The 18,836-nt window shown below is 46.2% G+C and overlaps 1 protein-coding gene across 7 annotated transcripts in view; it reads left to right on the plus strand.

Annotated features, from left to right (window-relative positions):
• The window catches only part of ARID1B (AT-rich interaction domain 1B), a 413,931-nt gene that overhangs the window by 380,837 nt on the left and 14,258 nt on the right, over window positions 1–18,836 (plus strand). For 2 of the 7 annotated variants that reach the window (XM_036249054.1, XM_036249057.1), the window contains 6 exons: window positions 2,908–3,017; window positions 3,704–3,862; window positions 9,234–9,443; window positions 12,326–12,530; window positions 18,138–18,276; window positions 18,526–18,698. In XM_036249054.1, the coding sequence (XP_036104947.1) occupies window positions 2,908–3,017; window positions 3,704–3,862; window positions 9,234–9,443; window positions 12,326–12,530; window positions 18,138–18,276; window positions 18,526–18,698 (996 nt within the window). The remainder of the gene's footprint in view (window positions 1–2,907; window positions 3,018–3,703; window positions 3,863–9,233; window positions 9,444–12,325; window positions 12,531–18,137; window positions 18,277–18,525; window positions 18,699–18,836) is intronic. The other 5 variants (XM_036249058.1, XM_036249060.1, XM_036249055.1 and 2 more) reach the window with 4 other exon arrangements.

An 18,836-nucleotide genomic window follows, 5' to 3' on the forward strand; every position in this document is an offset into this window, starting at 1 on the left:
CCTGAATGCCGGAGGCCCTGCTGCAGTGGATTTGCAGCCCTGGGCTGGCTGCACCCCCAGGCCCTCAGTGCCCCGATCTGACACATCCCCGGAGAGTGGTGTCCTTCTCCGGAGAGGGAAGAAACCCTGCCCCTGGATCCCGTGGCCTGGGATGTGGCTCTTTGCATGACTCACTGAGAAGTCTGCTGAGAAGTCAGAAATAAGCATTCCAACAAAAGAATAGTAAAAGCCACAGTAGACAAAAACCATATGATCCCTTTAGTAGCATAAAACTTACATTGTAAGGCAGGAATGTGAAATAAAATGATTACTGTAAGTCTTGTCCTTATTTATCTCTTAAAATAATAAAGCAATGCAATTTTTCGCAGCTTTTATTTTTGTATAACCCAAATGCCCACTTTAAAATACATAATATTTTATATATTTTAAATGAAGACGTTTGGAGAATTTCAAATCAATATATATGCTTATATTTGTCTAAGTTTTATTTTTATTTTTTTATTTTTTTTTTATCCTCACCCAAGGATATTTTTCCATTTTTTGTACAGATAGAGTGGGAGGGAGAGAGAGGAAGGGAGAGAGAGAGAGAAACATCGACGTGAAGGGACACATCGAGTGGCTGCCACCCACACGACCAACCAGGGCCGGGGACAAACTGCAACCGAAGTACGTGCCCTTAGCGGGAACCGAACCCGGGTCTCTCCGGACCGCAGGCCGACGCTCTAACCGCTGAGCCAAACCGGCCAGGGCTAAGTTTTATTTTTAAATCAGTGTAAATTGTTATCATTAATTATCATAATACATAGCTACCTAGTTCCTTATGCTTCAAACTTGCTTCCGTGTACATTAACACATTTAATGCACGAAGAAAGGTATTGCTGTTTTTTATTTTTTTAAATACTGTTTAGGTGTAATGTATTATAAATGCTGACAAAAACTATTTGTCGTGGCCTTTTGAGAAGCAGGACTTAACATGAGCTGCGTGTCCGGGACTTTGCCACTTTCTCTGGAATTGGGTGGCTGTCATTCCTTTGAACCTACTCTGAATAACCAGCAAGGATATGTGGACTTTCATGAATAAGCCCCTTTCCACGCTCGTCTTGCTTTCCCCCTTCTGTCTTTCTAAAAAGGGTCTTTCTTAATGTACAGATTTACCGATTCCTGTCTCGCTAGACCCCAGAGATAAAACCACCCAAAAGCAGCAGGGCGGGCTTCTCCGTGTAATCTCTCTCAGCTGCTTTTTGAGGTTTCACACATTCACAAAAATAACAGCATTTTTAGCTGATCCCAATAGATTTTTCTCTGCAGCTGCATCACTTGAAAAAGCTTTTTGTTCCAGTTCTTAAAGTCTAAGTATTGAAAGTAATTTGGAAAAAAAGAAAAACATCCCAATTATGATGTGTGTGTGTGGTGATGACTTCAAGGGCTGACTGGGCTGCAAATGGGCTTTGAAACACAAGCCACTGGAAAATAGGCATTAGAGCGCACCATTGAGTGTGCCCGTGTACAGCCATGGGCACATGGCAGGGTAGGCTTTTTTGGCAGGACCTCTGGTCCCAACCTGCAGTGATGCTAACGATATTAGCAAATTAGCACCACAGAGCTTGCCAGCTAATTCGCAGAGCCCTGCTCACTCTCTCACTGCTGTAATTAAAACTAATTATTTTCTAAAACATAGTAATACACGAATATGTGCAATAATCATTTTGTAGTAGGCAATCTGTGGAGCCTTTTTTTTTAAGCTTCCTTTTTCTTTGTTTTTGTTTTTTTTTGTTTTTTTGTGTTTGGCACATCATGCTCCGCGGGCACTGCCTGCTGGAGACAGCTCTCCCGCAGGATGTGAAGCGGGTCCCGTCCTGAAGCCTCGGGTTTAGCTCCCTTTGAAACAGGAGTGTCTTCTGGTCTTTGCTCGCAGTTCTCTCCCGTCTTCCTTGCTGCCGCCCCCTCTTCTCCCTGCCTCTCCTGGTCTGTCTGGTGCTGGGCAGATGGTCTTCACCGTGGGGTTCTGCAGGGATTCAGCTGTTACTCCCCGGATTTCAACACTCATTTCTTCCTGTGGCCTTGCTCTTCCTTTACAAAGAAGTCCAAACCCAAATTCTTCACTTGAAAATGTCTATTCATATTTGCGATAAATGTGTATAAATCCATTGTTCTTTGGTGACCCCTTCATTCTGAAGCATAGGTGAACTTGATTGAATTTCTGGGTCTAGAGATAGAAAATGAGTTTTGCCTGGGATTGTTGGGTTGACCCTTGAGCGGGTGTGGGTGTCTGCCCTGGGCATCTGAGCTCTGCTAAGGCCTGATCAATGCACACAGTGCACCGGGCTGAAAGAGAACCAGCCCCATTGCAGAATAATTAGAAATTCTTCAGAACTTACTTTTGATCATTGTCTTTGAAGTCATTTGTTATGATTGTCTTCCATTATTAGACTAGACCACATGCAGTAGATAAGGTTTTCAGATAAAACGATATAAAATATCAAATGATTTTGCAGGCTGTATTATGTGAATTTAGGAACTTAAGAAAGCACTAAATCCTCTAGTCACAGGTGAAAACATACACAACCAGCATTTGCTTTCAGCACCGACAAGCAGTTTAAAGATCGGGCGTGTTCCCACCTGTCACCTACTCTGTTCAATAATATTGCTGTAAGTTGACTCTCGGTGGTTTGGATCTTGAGAAAATGATTGCTTTTTAATTTTTAAATAAATTTTTAAATAGATTGCCAGAATGTCATGCTATTTAGATTTCAGAAATTAGTGTGCTCTGTTGCGATTTCTGTTTTCCTTTCTTCCTTCAAGGGAAATTCAGGTGCCCCATGCATCCCTCAGTAACTTGTGTTAGCGGGAGCTCAGCCTGACGAATCATATGTATAATCCTCAACTCTTTCTCCTGTTTCCGATTAGCATCTATGGGTCTTGCAGATATGATGTCTCCTGGCGAATCCAAACTGCCCCTGCCCCTCAAAGCAGACGGCAAAGAAGAAGGCGCTCCGCAGCCCGAGAGCAAGGCGAAGGTATTTCCTCCCCTCTGCACGCGGTGGGGCCTGCCTGCGGCCGCTGCCCAGCTGGGCCCGGCCGCTCTGCTCGCGCTGGTCCCTGCTCTGCATGCCCTCATCCGCGCGCCCTGTCTGCGCTGTCTCCCCACCCGTCCTGGTGTGGATCTGAAAGTTACTAGTTCTCACGGCATTAACTCCTGGTCGCGGGAGAGGGGCGGAGGGACAGCCCGCCCAGAGAGCGCTGGGGGGTGGGGAGGTGAGGGTCTGGCCTGGGTTTGATTCTTGCAGCCATGTCTCTGCCTTCAGTTTGTAGCTTCCTGTTTTGGCCGCCTCAGCAACAACAACATACTTAATATTTTGCTTTCCTGCCTTATTTCATAAATAAGGTGAACAGCTTTTTTGGTTTGGGTTTTTTTTTTTTTCCTTTCTTTCTTTCATGCGGGGTAACCCATGCTTAGCATTCCATGTGAGCTTGAAGTAAGCATGGTGGCTCAGTGGCCTCAGCATCCAGCAAACTCGCCAAGTAACACTGATTAAGAATGTTGTTTTAATACCTTTATGTCTGTGTTTGTGTGTGTTTGTTTGTACATGTCTTTATGTATATATAAAAGTTAGTCTGTTAACTGGATGTTCTTTTTGTTACTTAAAATAAAGTTTGCCCTACCTTTGTCTTTTTTTTTTTTTTTTTTATTCCTCTACCACAGGATAGCTACAGCTCTCAGGGTATTTCTCAGCCCCCAACCCCCGGCAACCTGCCAGTCCCTTCCCCAATGTCCCCCAGCTCTGCTAGCATCTCCTCGTTTCATGGAGATGAAAGTGATAGCATTAGCAGCCCAGGCTGGCCAAAGACTCCGTCAAGCCCTGTAAGTGGCTCTGGTTTTTTGGTTTTGTTTTTTTCGGGGTTTTTGGATAATTAACTGATTCTACTTTAATGCTTGCTTATTTATTTATTTGTTTATAAGACTTTTTTCAATAATTTATCCATGAAAGGGATTTCTTTATAATTGCACTAGTAGCAAAATGAGTGTTGTGAATGTGTCTCGGAGAAGTTACCTCTGTTGATGAAATGCTGCTGTAAACAAGCACCTCTGTACAAATTGTCCTCCACACAGTGACAGTCCGAATGTCACACCCCTGTGCACTTCAGAAATTTAAAGCCAGTTACTGCTCCATTTACATGGGAACTAATAGCAGCCTTGGAGTAAATGACAAGTTTGGCCTTTGGCCTAAATCTTTCATGGGCTGTTGTATCTGAAACATCTTATTTCAAAACTGCCTACCTGAAAATATAAACATTACACTCTGGGCATGGTTTAGCATAACATCAGCTCTGTTCCAATGCACTGTCAGAAATTAGCAGAAAAGGTGTGAAATGTTGGTGCATGTGACTCTGGAGTGCTGCTTTGAGATGAATAATGTATGCTTACCTACGCTAGAATCAGGTGAGATGAAAATTACATCTTGCATAAGACTGCTGATAATCTTGAAATTAGGTGTTGATTTCCATATGATATACAAGAAACAAAAATGATAATGTGTATATAAGGGAATTTTTTAGCCTTTATGTTCTTCTACCTGTAGAGTCTTTATTTTCTTACTAAAGAAATTAATTCTGTGCCATTAAAAAATGAATGGCACCATAGTAACCTTTATTTTACATTCATATCAGGAATCAAAAGATCTTTAAAAAAAAAAAACCTTAACATGCAATTACTTGCCAAGAAGGCTTAATTAACACGCTAATTTTTGTAAGACGATGTATTGGAGAGCACAGCTCAGGAAAAGCAAGTTGGAGAAGACTCCCACTGCAGAATCTGGCGATCCGGTCAGAACTCCAGAAGGAGGCTGCTGTTAATTGTTTATTCGCTGGTTTAAGCTGATAGAGCTGAAGGTTTGAAGAGTAAATGCTTGGGAAATTCATACGGAGCTCTAGTCTAATCAGCGTTTTCCTTTGCAGAGAAGAAAGGGTAGATACTTGCTGTTACCTTCTCTGTAGACACGTTTCGCTTCTGCAACAACCAAGATGAAATGAAAGATGCTTCCTGGTTGTGTTAAGCAGAACCAGTGGGGAGGGAGAATGCAACTTCTTAATGTTGATGTCTTGATGTTATTTGCTTTGAATCTCAGAAGGCAGCCAACATTGTGGGGGTTTCCCCATAATCTACCCTGGTTTCTGGTTTTTTGTTGTTTTTAATTATAAGAAAAGTAATTTTGGGTCAGTAATACTCTCAAGTCTAACAGGTAGAACTCAAATTATAACTTTCCAAAAACATCTTTGTTGGCTCAGAAGGAAAAATTTTAGAGGTTGAAAAATCTTTAACACCTTATGATAATAATTAAAACCAATAATTTGTTAAAAATAAAGACTACTTACTGATAGATTCTAAAAATTCCACCTTGCTGATTTCTGAATTATAAAGAATTATTGAGGTATTGTATTTTAACTTACTAGTTGCATACACCCACTTTCTACTTAAATGTAAGAAAAAAGCAAACTGAAATGTTAGCTTCATTTCCCAACTATAATACAATTATACTGAAAATTACACATGACTTTTATCTTTTTTCTAAATACTTCTACATCTATTTTTTCATCCTATACCATAACTGTTTTAAGAATTTACAAGCAAACTTCTGGCCCCTATGGTCAGTAAGTTCAGAAGAGGCCCATGGAGGAAGTGGAGGTGCTTGGAAGTGGAGGCGACTCCTCTAGGGAGGGAACAGCCACTCCATTGAATGAGATGCTAAGTCAAGAAAGGAGCAAAGGAGCTTGTAGTGAAAGATCTCAGCCTATCTCTGCTTTCAAATCACTGCCGATATATACAGTTTAGGAATATTTACCTGCTGTCTGAGGTAGACTTCAGTTTGCACTTAGAGTTGCTCTCACCAGTGCCCATGATAAAGCCTGTCTAATAGCAGGCCTGACGTGGACCCAGCAGTCAAGATGCTCTGTGCTTTGACAGTGTGCTGTGGACGAACACTGTTGTTGCGAAACATTCTACAATAAAAATAAACATTAGCACATACACATATTACCGGGCATATGGTAGAGACTGCTGAAATGTAAATCTGCCTGAAAGACTTGAGGAAGAATGTACTTATAGACTTAATTAAATTATATGCAAGGAAAACATTTGTGGCACTATAACAGTGTCTTTCTATAATCTGTCAGCAATCCCCATTCCTTCGTGCAGTAGGACACAGTTTTCCCGACGCTGAAGCAGGATGAGATGGAAAGTTAACACCTCTTTCTGCAGAGCTGGTGGTCGGCCCATTGTCAGTGGGTAGGGTGCCCAGTGATGTTTATCCAAAAGTCACATCGTAGCTGATATCTGAACAAGAAAGCTCTGTGGAGCCCCATCAGTGATAAACTATGCACTCTTTATTCCCTAAGGCGTTGTTTTTCTTCATGTTCTTTGTCTCTGTCCGGACACCCAAATACTAACTGTGGCCATGGGCCCGGAAGTAGACTTCAAGGCCGGGAATGGAGACGGAGACGGTCAGTGTCAGCTGTGGGCACGATCCGGTCTCAGCGTTCAGTCTCCCTGGGTAGCGTCCGCACTCACCTAGCTCCTTGCTCACAGAAATCCTTTTCATGGGATGTTTCAATCAGCTGTTCATTCTTATTGGGATGGTGCCAGACGTCACAGACCTTTTCGTTCGTGGAACAAATACGTGCCGAGTACCTTGTGTGCAGGCACTATTGGTGACTGCGGTCAGCAGCAGCCCTGCCTCCTGGAGCTTAGAGAGCAGTCGGGAGAGGGCGGGGCAGGCAGAAGATCCCATGCAGAGCTTGGTTTCTGTGCACTAAGCCACCGCCAAGGGCAGGTGAAGCCTGCAGTGAGGGGGCAGGCTCAAGGGGCGTGTTCTAGGACCTGACACACAACCGGACTGCTTCCTTTTCATGCAGATGCTGTTTCCCACAGTATGGCCCCATGCAAATGCTTTTTTGAAGCTCTAAGAACTATGAAAAATAAAATGATTTTATTAAAAACTATGATCTTCATTAAGTTTTTCTAATTTTAAGAGAACAAACAGATTTGCAGACACTAAATAAGTTCATTTAACAAAGAAAGGTAAGAAAAGTTGAAACATGTATAGTCCAGCTAATTTAGGCCTGTTTCGGGTCCGGGGAGCCCATCCCTTTCGTCGGTAAACACAAACCCTCGGGGAGCCTCTGGCCCGGCCTGAGCGACTCCTTCCAGAGCCTTCCCCGGGCGGAGGGCCCGGCCAGAGATGGCAGCTGGATCTTATATTCGGGGTGCGTGTAGAGCTACTCTGAGTAAGTTTACATCGAAATGGTTGCTTTTATGTCTTACCCTGAAATCAAATCTGAAACATTTTTAGTTTTTCACAAATGAAATGCAGAAGCGGGGGTTGGTTTTATTTTTATTGATTTTAGGCAAGGATGCTTTTTTCCCCTCATGTCCTTATTTCGAATCTTCATTTGTCATAAAACACTGGACCCATTTTCTTAGAGTACCTCCTGAAAAGAAAAACAATTTAATACTAGGATTTAGAAACCTCCTGGTAATACCCCGTTAATGATGAGAAAGCTGCTGAAATACCAGTGTGAGGGTGTGGAATAACATGTTAGAACCATTCTTTTTCTAGTCAGAGACTCCTGGGCTATACGAAGGAACATAAATGTGCAGCACTTCACCGCTGTCTGCACAGCGTGACCCACACTGGGTGCGTGCGAGGCGCGGCCGTGGGGACGCATGCACACCGGGAAGCTCTCATCTAAAGTAATTTTGAGTGACTTGCAGTCTAGCTTTGACATCGGTGTCAATTCTGAAAGATCACTATTTTTTATCCTGCTAAACAAGCGTAAAAATCCTACTGAACAAGGTAGCATCAAACCTCAATGGCAATCTTTTTTTTTTTTTTAGTTTACATCAACTGTATCACCTACCTCTGTATATTTGATGTAATTTCAGCGAAAACAGCCTGTTTTCTCTGACATTCTTGCTCAGGCCCTTCTTTTATTGGGGATTATCTTACTAAACAAAGTAGCATCAACCCTCAATGGAAGTCATGTTATCCAACCCCCCAAATTTCAGCAGTCTGTTTAAAATTATGTTAAACTAAGTGTAGTGAAGAAGAGTTCAGAAAAATTCCATCTAAATAATGGCTCTAGGTTGCAAATGATAGCACAGTAAATAAATGCGACTAGATGAAGTAAATGACTGTTCCAGGGAATCTTCATAGGGAAGTTGGAAGTGACTCCCAGAGGTGCAAATATTACAAGTACATGAATATTGTTATAAATACAGAGACATAAAAGGAAGGGAAGATAAACAGTTGGGCTGTTTAGGACCGAAAGTGTTCTCTTCCCAGATCACTCCATTCAGACAGTAGGCTTCAGGTGTGCAGAAAGAGCAACTTTCAACATTTTTGTATCAAGTATAGTTAGAAAAAGGATAAACCAAGAACTAGAGCACTCGTCTAAACCATGTGGGTATGTAGACACACGTATAAAGGTAAATCTATATTTACCTACGTCTACGCGGGGAGTATGAAATAGCACGTGCTCATGATGAAAGCATGGTTACCTAAGAAATGTATTTAAATGAGGAAGAGCCCTTCACCGTGCAGAGAAGCAGGCGGCGGCGTGGGTAGGGGAAGCTGGCCATGCTGAGGCAGGGCCAGAGCTTCAGCCTGCGTCCCTGAAGCTGTCAGACGCGCGTGGGCCCGCACCTGGCTCCTGGGACGGGTAGCCCCCCTTTTATCTCCAGTAAGTTCCTGTGTCTGCCCTTCCTCCATGTGGTTTGCACTTTTAATGAAGACACACATTAGCCATTCTTATTTTGACAAGGAAAAGGAGAGTCCATATAGGTTTTTTGGGGGGCTCTGTACTATTTCATGTAAATTTTTAAATTCATTGTGATCATTTTGTGAGTTAATACGCTTTTATTTTTAAAAATGACTTGAGGTATCATCGGAATCTTGCCTTCTGGGATTCAACGCTTATATCAATAAAGTAAAAGAGGTTATGTTTTTAAGTGTATAAAAGGGGGAGTCTGGGCCTTTATTTAAAGTCAAAGTAAATTTTTAATTAAGAAATGTATAGTTTGTGCCTGAACTAGTAGCCTTCATTCCTAACTGTTGTGTGATAGCAGTAGTTTTGAAGACTTCTTCTCTTTTGGTATTTGGTAGCTCATTACTTTTTCTCACCTTCTTCCCTTTCCCCTGCACACCCATCCCCCCCCCCATGCTGCCTCTGGGCTCTAGAAGTCCAGCTCGTCCACCACCACAGGGGAGAAGATCACAAAGGTGTATGAGTTGGGGAATGAGCCAGAGAGGAAGCTGTGGGTTGACCGCTACCTGAGCTTCATGGAAGAGAGAGGCTCCCCTGTCTCAAGTCTGCCTGCCGTGGGCAAGAAGCCTCTGGACCTGTTCCGGCTCTACGTCTGCGTCAAAGAGATTGGGGGTTTGGCCCAGGTAAGACTGAATGGACGAGCGGACAAGGAGACATTCTAGATCGGGTCTGACAGCAACTTCCTTTGACTATAGACGCAGATGGTTTCTCACAATGAAAAAGCGAAGCCTGCCCTGGCCGGTTTGGCTCAGCGGTTAGAGCGTCAGCCTGTGGTCTGGAGAGACCCGGGTTCGGTTCCCGCTAAGGGCACGTACCTCGGTTGCAGTTTGTCCCCGGCCCTGGATTGGTTTTGCAGGTGGCAACCACTCGATGTGTCCCTTTCACGTCGATGTTTCTCTCTCTCTCCCTCCTGCTCTATCTGAACAAAATGGAAAAATGTCCTCGGGTGAGGATTAAGAAAAAAAGCAAAGCCTGGGAGAAAGGCACCTTACGGGGACCCGTGCAGGGGAGATGAGTGGGGCTGGGGATTCGGCTTTGCAACCCAGCAGGTTCCTCATCTGGACCTCAGCCCTTATCTGAGACATCTGGGCTCAGTGAGACATCTGGGCTCAATTTTTCTTTAGGATCCCTGACTTCTCTGGAGTTCTGTGGGATCTGCCAGGGTTTCATAGTAAATATTCCAGAAGTGTTTTTGCAAATGACCAAATTAATTGTCTCAATCAAGTAAGTCAGATTCCCTGTTTCCCTCTGTCCAGAGCAATTTATCAAGGAAGCTAAGTCATAAAGTCATCATGTCTCTGACACCTGGGCCACAAGGGGCAGGGCTGGCGCTAGAGGGGCCAGGTGCCTGCCCTGGGCTGGCCTTCCTCAGCACGAGGCCCTTAATGCTGTGTCCTCAGGGCCCACTTCCTGGCCCAGTCCTGGCCCTGCCTTGAGTATAGAGTCTGGTTGGTATGGATGAACCCTGCAGCGGGGACAGGGAAGGGTCCTGACCTCAGTGCTCCCTGCGTGCTGGGCGCTGGGCCTCACATTTGCTCTTGCCTTGGCCTTTCTAAATCCCCATAAAATGCAGGTGTCATCAGCTCCAAAGAAGAGGCGAGGAAACGGTAACGAAATGAAACAATGGTATTGTGGCCCTGGAACTCAGGGCCAGTGTTGGGGCCAGGTCTGATTCCAAAACACCTGCTCCCCCATCACCTGCGGCCCGCAGGCCTAGCTGTGCATTCGAGTCACCTGCGGAGCTTTTTAAACTGTCATACCTGGGCTCTCCCCCCCCCCCCCCATCAGTGAAAGCAGCCACCGTGGGCTCCAGGTGGTTGATACACAGGGAGGCAACCTGCATTCCACCCGGGTGGCACAGGTCACAAACCATCCAGGGGCAAATCGTCTAACCCACAGGTCTCACCTGGTCTCAGTGCTGTACAACTCTGGGGGTGCAGGAGAGGCCTTTGTTGTTCCTGAGGTGCCCCATCCCGCCCCCCAGGGACCTGAGACCTACAGTTGAAACAATTAGAGGTTGGTTCAAGATGGTAAATTGCACTGTACTCCAGGTCGGCCAGGGGAGAACTGAGAGGCACATGTCCCCTCTGCACTAGGCCTCCGGCCTCTCCCCTCTGCACCTGTACCCCTCACATGGCTTTTCTAGAGTCCCCAGGATACTAAACAACTGGGGGTCACCATCATAGAAGTGTCACCCTCAGCTGTGAGTTACCACGCTGGGTCGCCAGCGAGGCTCCACTGGCCTAGCTGATGAGGGCTGCTCGGATGCAGCTGTGGTTCGGTGGCGAGCGCTTGGCATGGGTTGCTCACACCCCATCACAGGCTCGGTCTGGTAACCATCAGATGTGCTTGGAGCGGCTGCTGCAGACAAACACATCTCAGCTCAGCGCCTTGCTTTTCAGGGTGTCCTGGGCAGCCCTCTGCTTAATGTTTGCAGCAATCCACAGGCCTGCTTGTTGGCAGGCTGGTATTAGGCGCCAAGAGTGGTATTAAGCACTTGTGTGAGCGTGTGCGGTTTATCATGCACCATTTAGTACTAAGTAAATGGATACAAAGAGCTTTGTGAGAAAGTTTGAATCCAAAAATTTAACATTTCCTTGAAATCCACTTGTGCCCTTAACCCTTACCCATGCTGTTGAACACAGGACACATGTGAAAGCAAAATAATCCCTGGTATTCACAGGTCTTCATGTTTCATTCATGTACTTAACCTTCCATAACTCTGTTCCCCAGTGGGAATCAAAAGGTTGAAAGAATGCCTAAGACCCTTACCTCACATTGCAGGATTATTTGTTTCTCTTCTGTCTGCAACTGTATCTTTCCCGCCTGAGTGGGAGCAGGAGCCCGGGTAGTGTGCCTGCCTGCAGGCAGCCAGCGGATTGCCGAGCCCAGCCAGGTCCCGTGCTTGTGCTGGGCATGTGAGTTGGGATCCTGTGGTCAGGGGCCGTGTTCGCCTTGCCCAGCACCACAAGAAGGCCTCGTGTGTGGGGGGATGTGGCTGGGTGTACAGGCTCATCTTTCTGGGAGCTTGTGACTGTTGGAAGGAAACACTTTTTCTTATCAAGGCTGAAACACTTAACTTGCAAAATAGTTCTGTTACTGCTTTTTAATTCATTTTTAGATGTCTTTTTTTAAAATTAGAGGTGGGATGGGGCCGAGTGTGAGAGAGGGTGCGTTTGCTCAAAGATTCATCGCTGGCTGTGCGCTCACCGGCTCTGGGAGGGGGCGAGGCCCTGGAAGATGCACCAGGCGGAAGAGTACGGACCAGCAGTGTCTTTTATGTCGCTATCAGCAGGTTCCTTAATGGTTTTATAACTGTAAATGCTGGCTTTGCACTACTGAGTGGGAGTAATGAGCATTAGTTAAAAGAGGCAAATGAAAAAAAAGTAAACCAAGACATTAAGTGCTTTTTTTTGTCTCCTGGCTTTAAACAAGCTACTTTGCTGCAAAGCAATGATCCTGCCTTTTTTTTTTCTTTTTTTTTTCTTTTTTTTTTTTTTGCTAGGTTAATAAAAACAAGAAGTGGCGTGAGCTGGCAACCAACCTGAACGTTGGCACTTCAAGCAGTGCGGCGAGCTCCCTGAAAAAGCAGTACATCCAGTACCTGTTCGCCTTCGAGTGCAAGATCGAGCGCGGGGAGGAGCCCCCACCAGAGCTCTTCAGCACCGGGGAGACCAAGAAGCAGCCCAAGCTGCAGCCGCCATCTCCTGGTAAGTGCGAGCATTGCAGCCTCGCCAGGCAAGCAGAGGAAGGGGCGTCTGTCTTGTCTGTTTAATCGGGCCCCACTGGCAGTGTTCGGGGGAAGAGAGACTACAGCTGGGCCCAGTGTCCTTTCCGGTCAGCACTTTGAAAGTTCCACTCTTTAGCTTTACCTTTTTTGGTCAGAGTAGACTGGAATTCTGAGCTACATACCTTTCTTTATTCCCTGTACACGTATTTTGAAATAGTCCACCTAACTCTGGCAACATAGCCACTCCAGGAAGCTGTGCTAGTGGTTTGCACCCCTGGAGAGTCCCGCCCTGCAGTTTGACAGGCAGCTTCCACCTGCGGGCCCCTGAGGAACTCTCAGGCTTGCACTGGAGTCTGGACTTGTTCTTAATGCCCCTGCCCAGCAGGTCCTCACTTGCAGGGAATTCAGCAGACGGTCGTGACAGAGACAGAGCAGTCCAGTTAGCTTTGACCCGGAGGTCAGGAGTGTGAGGAAGAGCGGCTCGCTGGTCACCTAACTGTCGCACACAAATCCAGGTTGATTCCTGCCTCTCCTGTCTCTCCACTGACCTGCTGGTGACCCTGAATTCTCTCAGCTCCTGCCAGCCCTCATTCTGCCTGTTGGTGTTTCAAATGTGAAGTTACTATATCGTTCTGTTCTGATAAGTGCAATATTAGAGACGAGAAGAAATTTGCGTCATCTCTGTTCTAGGTGGCAACCTCTCTCAAGTTCAGTTTGGCTGTTCCTTGTCTGATTCAGCCCTGGGATGGTCATTACTTACCCCTCTGCCCTGCCTGCACTTCCTGTCGCACGGCGTGCTCTGGGGTGAAATCACAGAGCTAATTGCCAGTGTGTCCCGGGCACTCACAATCACAGCGTGCCAGGCGCCGTTCTGCGTGCTTGATCGTTTTGTCTTCACGTCAGACCTCGGACAAGAGGCTGTCTTAAAAATACATCAGCAACTAAGGCAGAGTCTAAGTAACTGACCCAGCGCCACAGCGACAGTGGGTGGGAGAGTGGGACCCTTGCCTCCTGTATCTGAAACACCGTCATGATGGGCAGAGTGTTGGTACACAGGACATAGCATCTGTGAACCGAAGAAAGAAATGTTCTCTCTGCATTCAGCTGCTCCCTGGGTGGCAGTGCTGACGCCTAGGGTCGCTAGTCAAGGGCCGTGGTGTGAATACTTAGGCACAGACCTCTCATTTCTAAGTACAAGGGGAAACCCTCCTCTCACCGCCCCCCCCCCCCGGAAGACCCAAAGCTTTGCCAGTGGCGGTGTCCCTGAAAAACTGGGAAACTAATTTTTAAACTCTCAACATTATATTCACAGAGTAAAACAAGCTGCCTAGGAACAGTTCTGAAACTATTTTTCCAAAATAAAAACCCAGTGGGGCATAGGGACCAAAGTGGCGATGTCTGCAAAGATCTAAAGGTGCATTTTATTCACCAAGAAAGAACTCGAGTCACCGAATGGCCTGCACTGGTGTGCGGAGAACAGTCCTCCCGGGGTGCGGGGCTTCAGCACAGGCCCGCGGAGGCAGGCCCCTCAGAAAGCTCGGCCTGTTCTAACAGCCAGCTCGGCCTTTCTCTCTTTCTCAAACTGCCTTCTTATGGCAGCAGTGCCGTTCTAGCTGCGCCAAAGAGCTTGGGTTGCAGGTGTGCTTCAGGCAGTCTGTCCTTCCAGTGTCCACAGGCTCGGCCCTGGCAGCAGGCAGCGGAGGAGGGCTCCCTGGGCTCCCTGCCGCATCCGCTCGTCCTGGCTGTTCTGTGCCCTGCTGCAGACAGACTTCTCAGCAAGACAGACAGACAGGCGCGGCCGTTGGGGCGGGGACTCAGTCAGCCCGCAGCCAGGAAGGGGCCAGTGCTTTCCCAGCACCCAGGGCCAGGGTCCCCTCTGGCTCCGGAACCGTCACTGCGGAACTGGTCTCTGAGCGTGTTGATCGTCAAAACAGGAGAATCATTGTCAGCAATTCGCCATGTCAGGTTCTCACACACAACATTTCTAAGAACTAATTTGCAGCCACAATGTGTGTTCTTTGAAGTCAGCTTCCCATGGGCACATACTTGTAGTTTATTCCTGACCAGCACATCCAGGCAAACTCAATTAAAAGATTCCTAAGGCACAGTCTAGATTATTTGTTTAAGTGGACACTGAACCAGCTCCCACCCTCTGTCGTTTGGCTGTATTCAGAGCATTCTGAGTCGTCGTCTGAACTCCAGTTTGGATGTTATGTGGCTGGTACGGACCTGAAACTCAACCCTGTCAGCCCTGGGAGGTGTCACCCCCAGGCCTGTGGTTCCCCACTAAGATCAGGTTGCCCCAGTGGGCCAGTCAGCTGAAGAGTCCCCCCCCCCCCATGAAACCCGGACAGGGCCTTGTGCAGGCCCTTTCAGGCGTGGGGCTCGCATCGAAATGCAGCTGTGAGTGCTGTGGACTCCTGGTGAACTCGGCGGGCTGGGCTGCCTGCACACAGTGGGGGGCGGGGGTGGGAGGGGCAGGGGAGGGCGGGACAAGGAAGTTCCACATTCAGTTAGGGGAGCCTGTAACCAAAAACCCACCCTCTTTGCTGGCAGGGGCTGGCTGCTTTTCTGTTAGCTGACAGGTGATGTCACAAAACTTGTCACGGGTCCAACCAGGGAATCCTCAGTGGAAGATAAACGAGAAGGGGCTCAGGTTATAAACAAAGGTGCCCTCTGAGTGACCTAGCACTGCAGACCTGGGCAGATCAGCTGTTCTTCCTTCTCCCACCCTGCTTCCTGCAACCCCAGCCAGGAGCAGGGCCCGGTTCATGCTGTGTAAATTACCTTCCCAGCCAGGAGTCTGGCTGCACAGTCTGAAGTGTGTGAATGTACTTATCCTTCAGTAACCTTTCCATTGTTTACTTTCGAGTATACATTTGTAGCTTCTGGCAAAAGGTAGGGACATCCTAGAGAGTGTGCCGGCCTCTGTTATTAATGGAGCTTCAAGAGGTTGCATTCATTTTTTTCCTGAAAGGAAAGGAAGAAACTCTGGCAAGAGAGAAGAATTTTCCCCCTTTTTTTATGAGCTGTAAATGTGAATACTTGTAAATAAGGGTCATTCTGAAATCAAGCCTCGTGAGCCATGTTTCCAAGGAAGCTGCGTACTGCCGGGCAGCGCGCCCCGTGCAGAACGCCAGCCCCGCCTCCCGCTCGTGCCTGCTGGGCCATCTCACGTGTTTGTAGGAGGCTCTGCGTTTCTGTTATTACATTTTAGGTATTCATTTCCAGGGTCTCACCAACATTCGATTTATAAGCATGAGTTAGTAAGTCGTCGTTTTTTGGTTTTTTTTAAAGATATCTACATCTAGCCCTGGCCGGTTTGGCTCAGCAGTAGAGTATTGGCCCGCAGACCAATGAGTCTCGGGTTCGATTCCGGCCAAGGGCATGTACCTTGGTTGCGGTTCATCCCAGCCCTGGTCAGGGTTGTGCGGGAGGCAACCAGTCTGTGTGTTCCTCTCACATCAATGTTTCTTCCTCTCCCTTTCTCGCTCTCTCTCTCCCTCCCACTCTATCTGAAAATAAATAGAAAAATATTCTCAGGTGAGGATTTAAAAAAAAAAAAAAGTATCTACATCTAAAAAGATACATTAAAAATAAGTCTTCCCAGCGTCTCTGAGAACCTCCCCAAGTCACACTAGCCCTGTGTAGCCAGGAGAGACACTGGACAGGACACACAGCCCTGTTGTCCTGCGTCAGTACTGACCCCTGGCCAGGCGGGCCTGGTGGCCTGAGCTCGCGGGTGGGCTGGACAGCTGAGGCTGAATGAGAGGCGTGCTAGGCCCCTTGCCGATTCTGACACCTTTATGGCGACTCTACGCTGTAGTGACCAGTGAACCCCGTTTCCTCTAAAGTGAAACGTGAATGGTCACTGTCGTGAGCCTTGGGAAGTGCATAGGAAAGGAACTATAGATATAACATACACATTAACATATAGATAATAACGTACAGTGTTATTATTTACAAGCAGCCAGTAATTCTGCCCTTTGTTACGGTTCTGAAAGTGTTTACTGTAAACTGCATGAGGGCAGGGATGTTTGTCTTCTCAGTTCAGTACACTGGTGGAATCCAGGCATAAAAAAGAGCCCACAATAGAGCACTCCCTTTCTTTATTGAATAAGTACGTAATCCATGAAACCAGTATCTATTGAACACCTAATGTGCTAAGGACTGTGATCAGTGATAAAGCAGGAGTCCTTAAAATACTGTTTTTCCGGGCCTGGCTGAGCATCGACCCATGCACCAAGAGGTCACCGGTTCGATTCCCTATCAGGGCACATGCCCAGGTTGTGGGCCCGATCCCCAGTGGGGGGCATGCAGGAGGCGGCCGATCGATGTTTCTATCTTTCTCTCCTTCTCCCTTCCTCTCTCTCTGAAATCAGTACAGAGCCCTGGCCGGTTTGGCTCAGTGGTTAGAGTGTCGGCCTGTGGTCCATAGAGACCCGGGTTTGGTTCCCGCTAAGGACGCCTACCTCGGTTGCAGTTTGTCCCCGGCCCTGGTTGGTCGTGCGGGTGGCAGCCACTTGATGTGTCCCTTTCACTTTGATGTCTCCCTCTTCCTCTCTTTCCCTCCCACTATATCTGAACAAAAAATGGAGAAAAAAATAAATAAAATCAATACAGAAAAAATATTTTAAAATAAAATACTGTTTTTCCTATAAGGTGATGTTAATTTTTTCAAGATTCCTGCTTAAGTTTTGAAAAGATCTGCTCAATTCTGAGCTCTGTTATTAGAATGTAATTATAGTTAAAGCCAAGTCTTAGAACTGACAGTGACAGTAAAAAACTCCAAACCACACTGTTTTGTAGTAACAAATCTGATCTCATAGCTCCAAAAATCACTGCTAAAGACAGAGTGTAGACACATTTAGACATTGAGAAATTATTGAAATATGATATAAGGCCCATTATCATTTTGTATCATTGCTTTTCAACTTAAACATTTTTTATTGCCTAAGATGAGAACTAATTTTTCTAATTTTTTTCTAAAACAGCACAATAGTCCATCAAATTGATACACCAAAATTTTCATCCCATTTTTTTATCATTCTCAGACATTTAAATTATCTGCATTATAAACAACACTGAAATAAACATTTTTCTGCCTAAAATCTCCTTTAATTAGATTATTTCATTGGGATCAATACCCAGGGAAGTCATTACCCAGTCAAAAAGTCTAACTATGATTTATGACTCACACATGAAGTATGTTTCCAACGAGTTTACTAAAAGAAAAAAAAACCTTTTACTGATTTTCACTACAAATAACATGTAAGAGTAGTTCTCGTTACAAGAAAAAAATGTATAACTATGTATAGTGAAGGATGTTAACTAGATTTACTGTGGTGATCATTTTGCAGTAGATACAAATATCAAATTACTATATTGTACACCTGAAACTATTATCTATAAAAAAGGAAGAGCAACTAATTTTACTACAGCGTTACCGGCGATGGATAGTGTTACTATTTCTAATAAGATAGTATCTTGTTTTCTTTTCCTTTTTGTTTTTCATAACTAGCAAGGATGAGCTTACTTTAGTAACCTGGTTTTTCCCTCATTTTCTCTTGGTACTTACTACCATCAGCTAATTCAGGATCCTTGCAAGGTCCACAGACCCCCCAATCAACTGGCAGTAACTCGATGGCCGAGGTTCCTGGTGACCTGAAGCCACCTACTCCAGCCTCCACCCCTCATGGACAGATGACCCCAATGCAAGGTGGAAGGTACGTTAAGAGAACTGTGCGCCATACAGAATCAGGCTGGTCTATGTTAATTTTCTGAGGCAAATCTTGTAGAGAAAATGGTGTTCCCTAGTGAGCTCTTAAATGTTGATTACTACTAGTTTTATTCATGTCATTTATTCTGGGTAGTTTTTTACATTTATAGATTTCAAGATTAGCTTGTTTTCTGAATCATTTGAAGTAACACACCTCCTGCTATGTCATTAGCTCTAATCTTTCTCATCTCCCCAGAAGCAGTACTGTCAGTGTGCATGACCCATTCTCGGACGCGGGTGATTCATCGTTCCCCAAACGGAACTCCATGACTCCGAGCGCCCCGTACCAGCAGGGCATGGGCATGCCGGACGTGATGGGCAGGGTGCCCTATGAGCCCAACAAGGACCCCTTCGGAGGAATGAGAAAAGGTGAATGTGGGGGCAGCTCAGCGCAGGCGTGGTCCACAGGGCGTTCTTCTCCCCACCGACCTGCAACCAGTTCACTTACACGTTCGAGGCGTATTTGAGTCCCCGCTCCCACTTCCTGAACTTCCAGCCTGGGGAGAG

This window comes from Molossus molossus, unplaced genomic scaffold (genome assembly GCF_014108415.1).
Source record: "Molossus molossus isolate mMolMol1 unplaced genomic scaffold, mMolMol1.p scaffold_m16_p_8, whole genome shotgun sequence".
In the NCBI taxonomy this organism is placed as follows: Eukaryota; Metazoa; Chordata; class Mammalia; order Chiroptera; family Molossidae; genus Molossus; species Molossus molossus.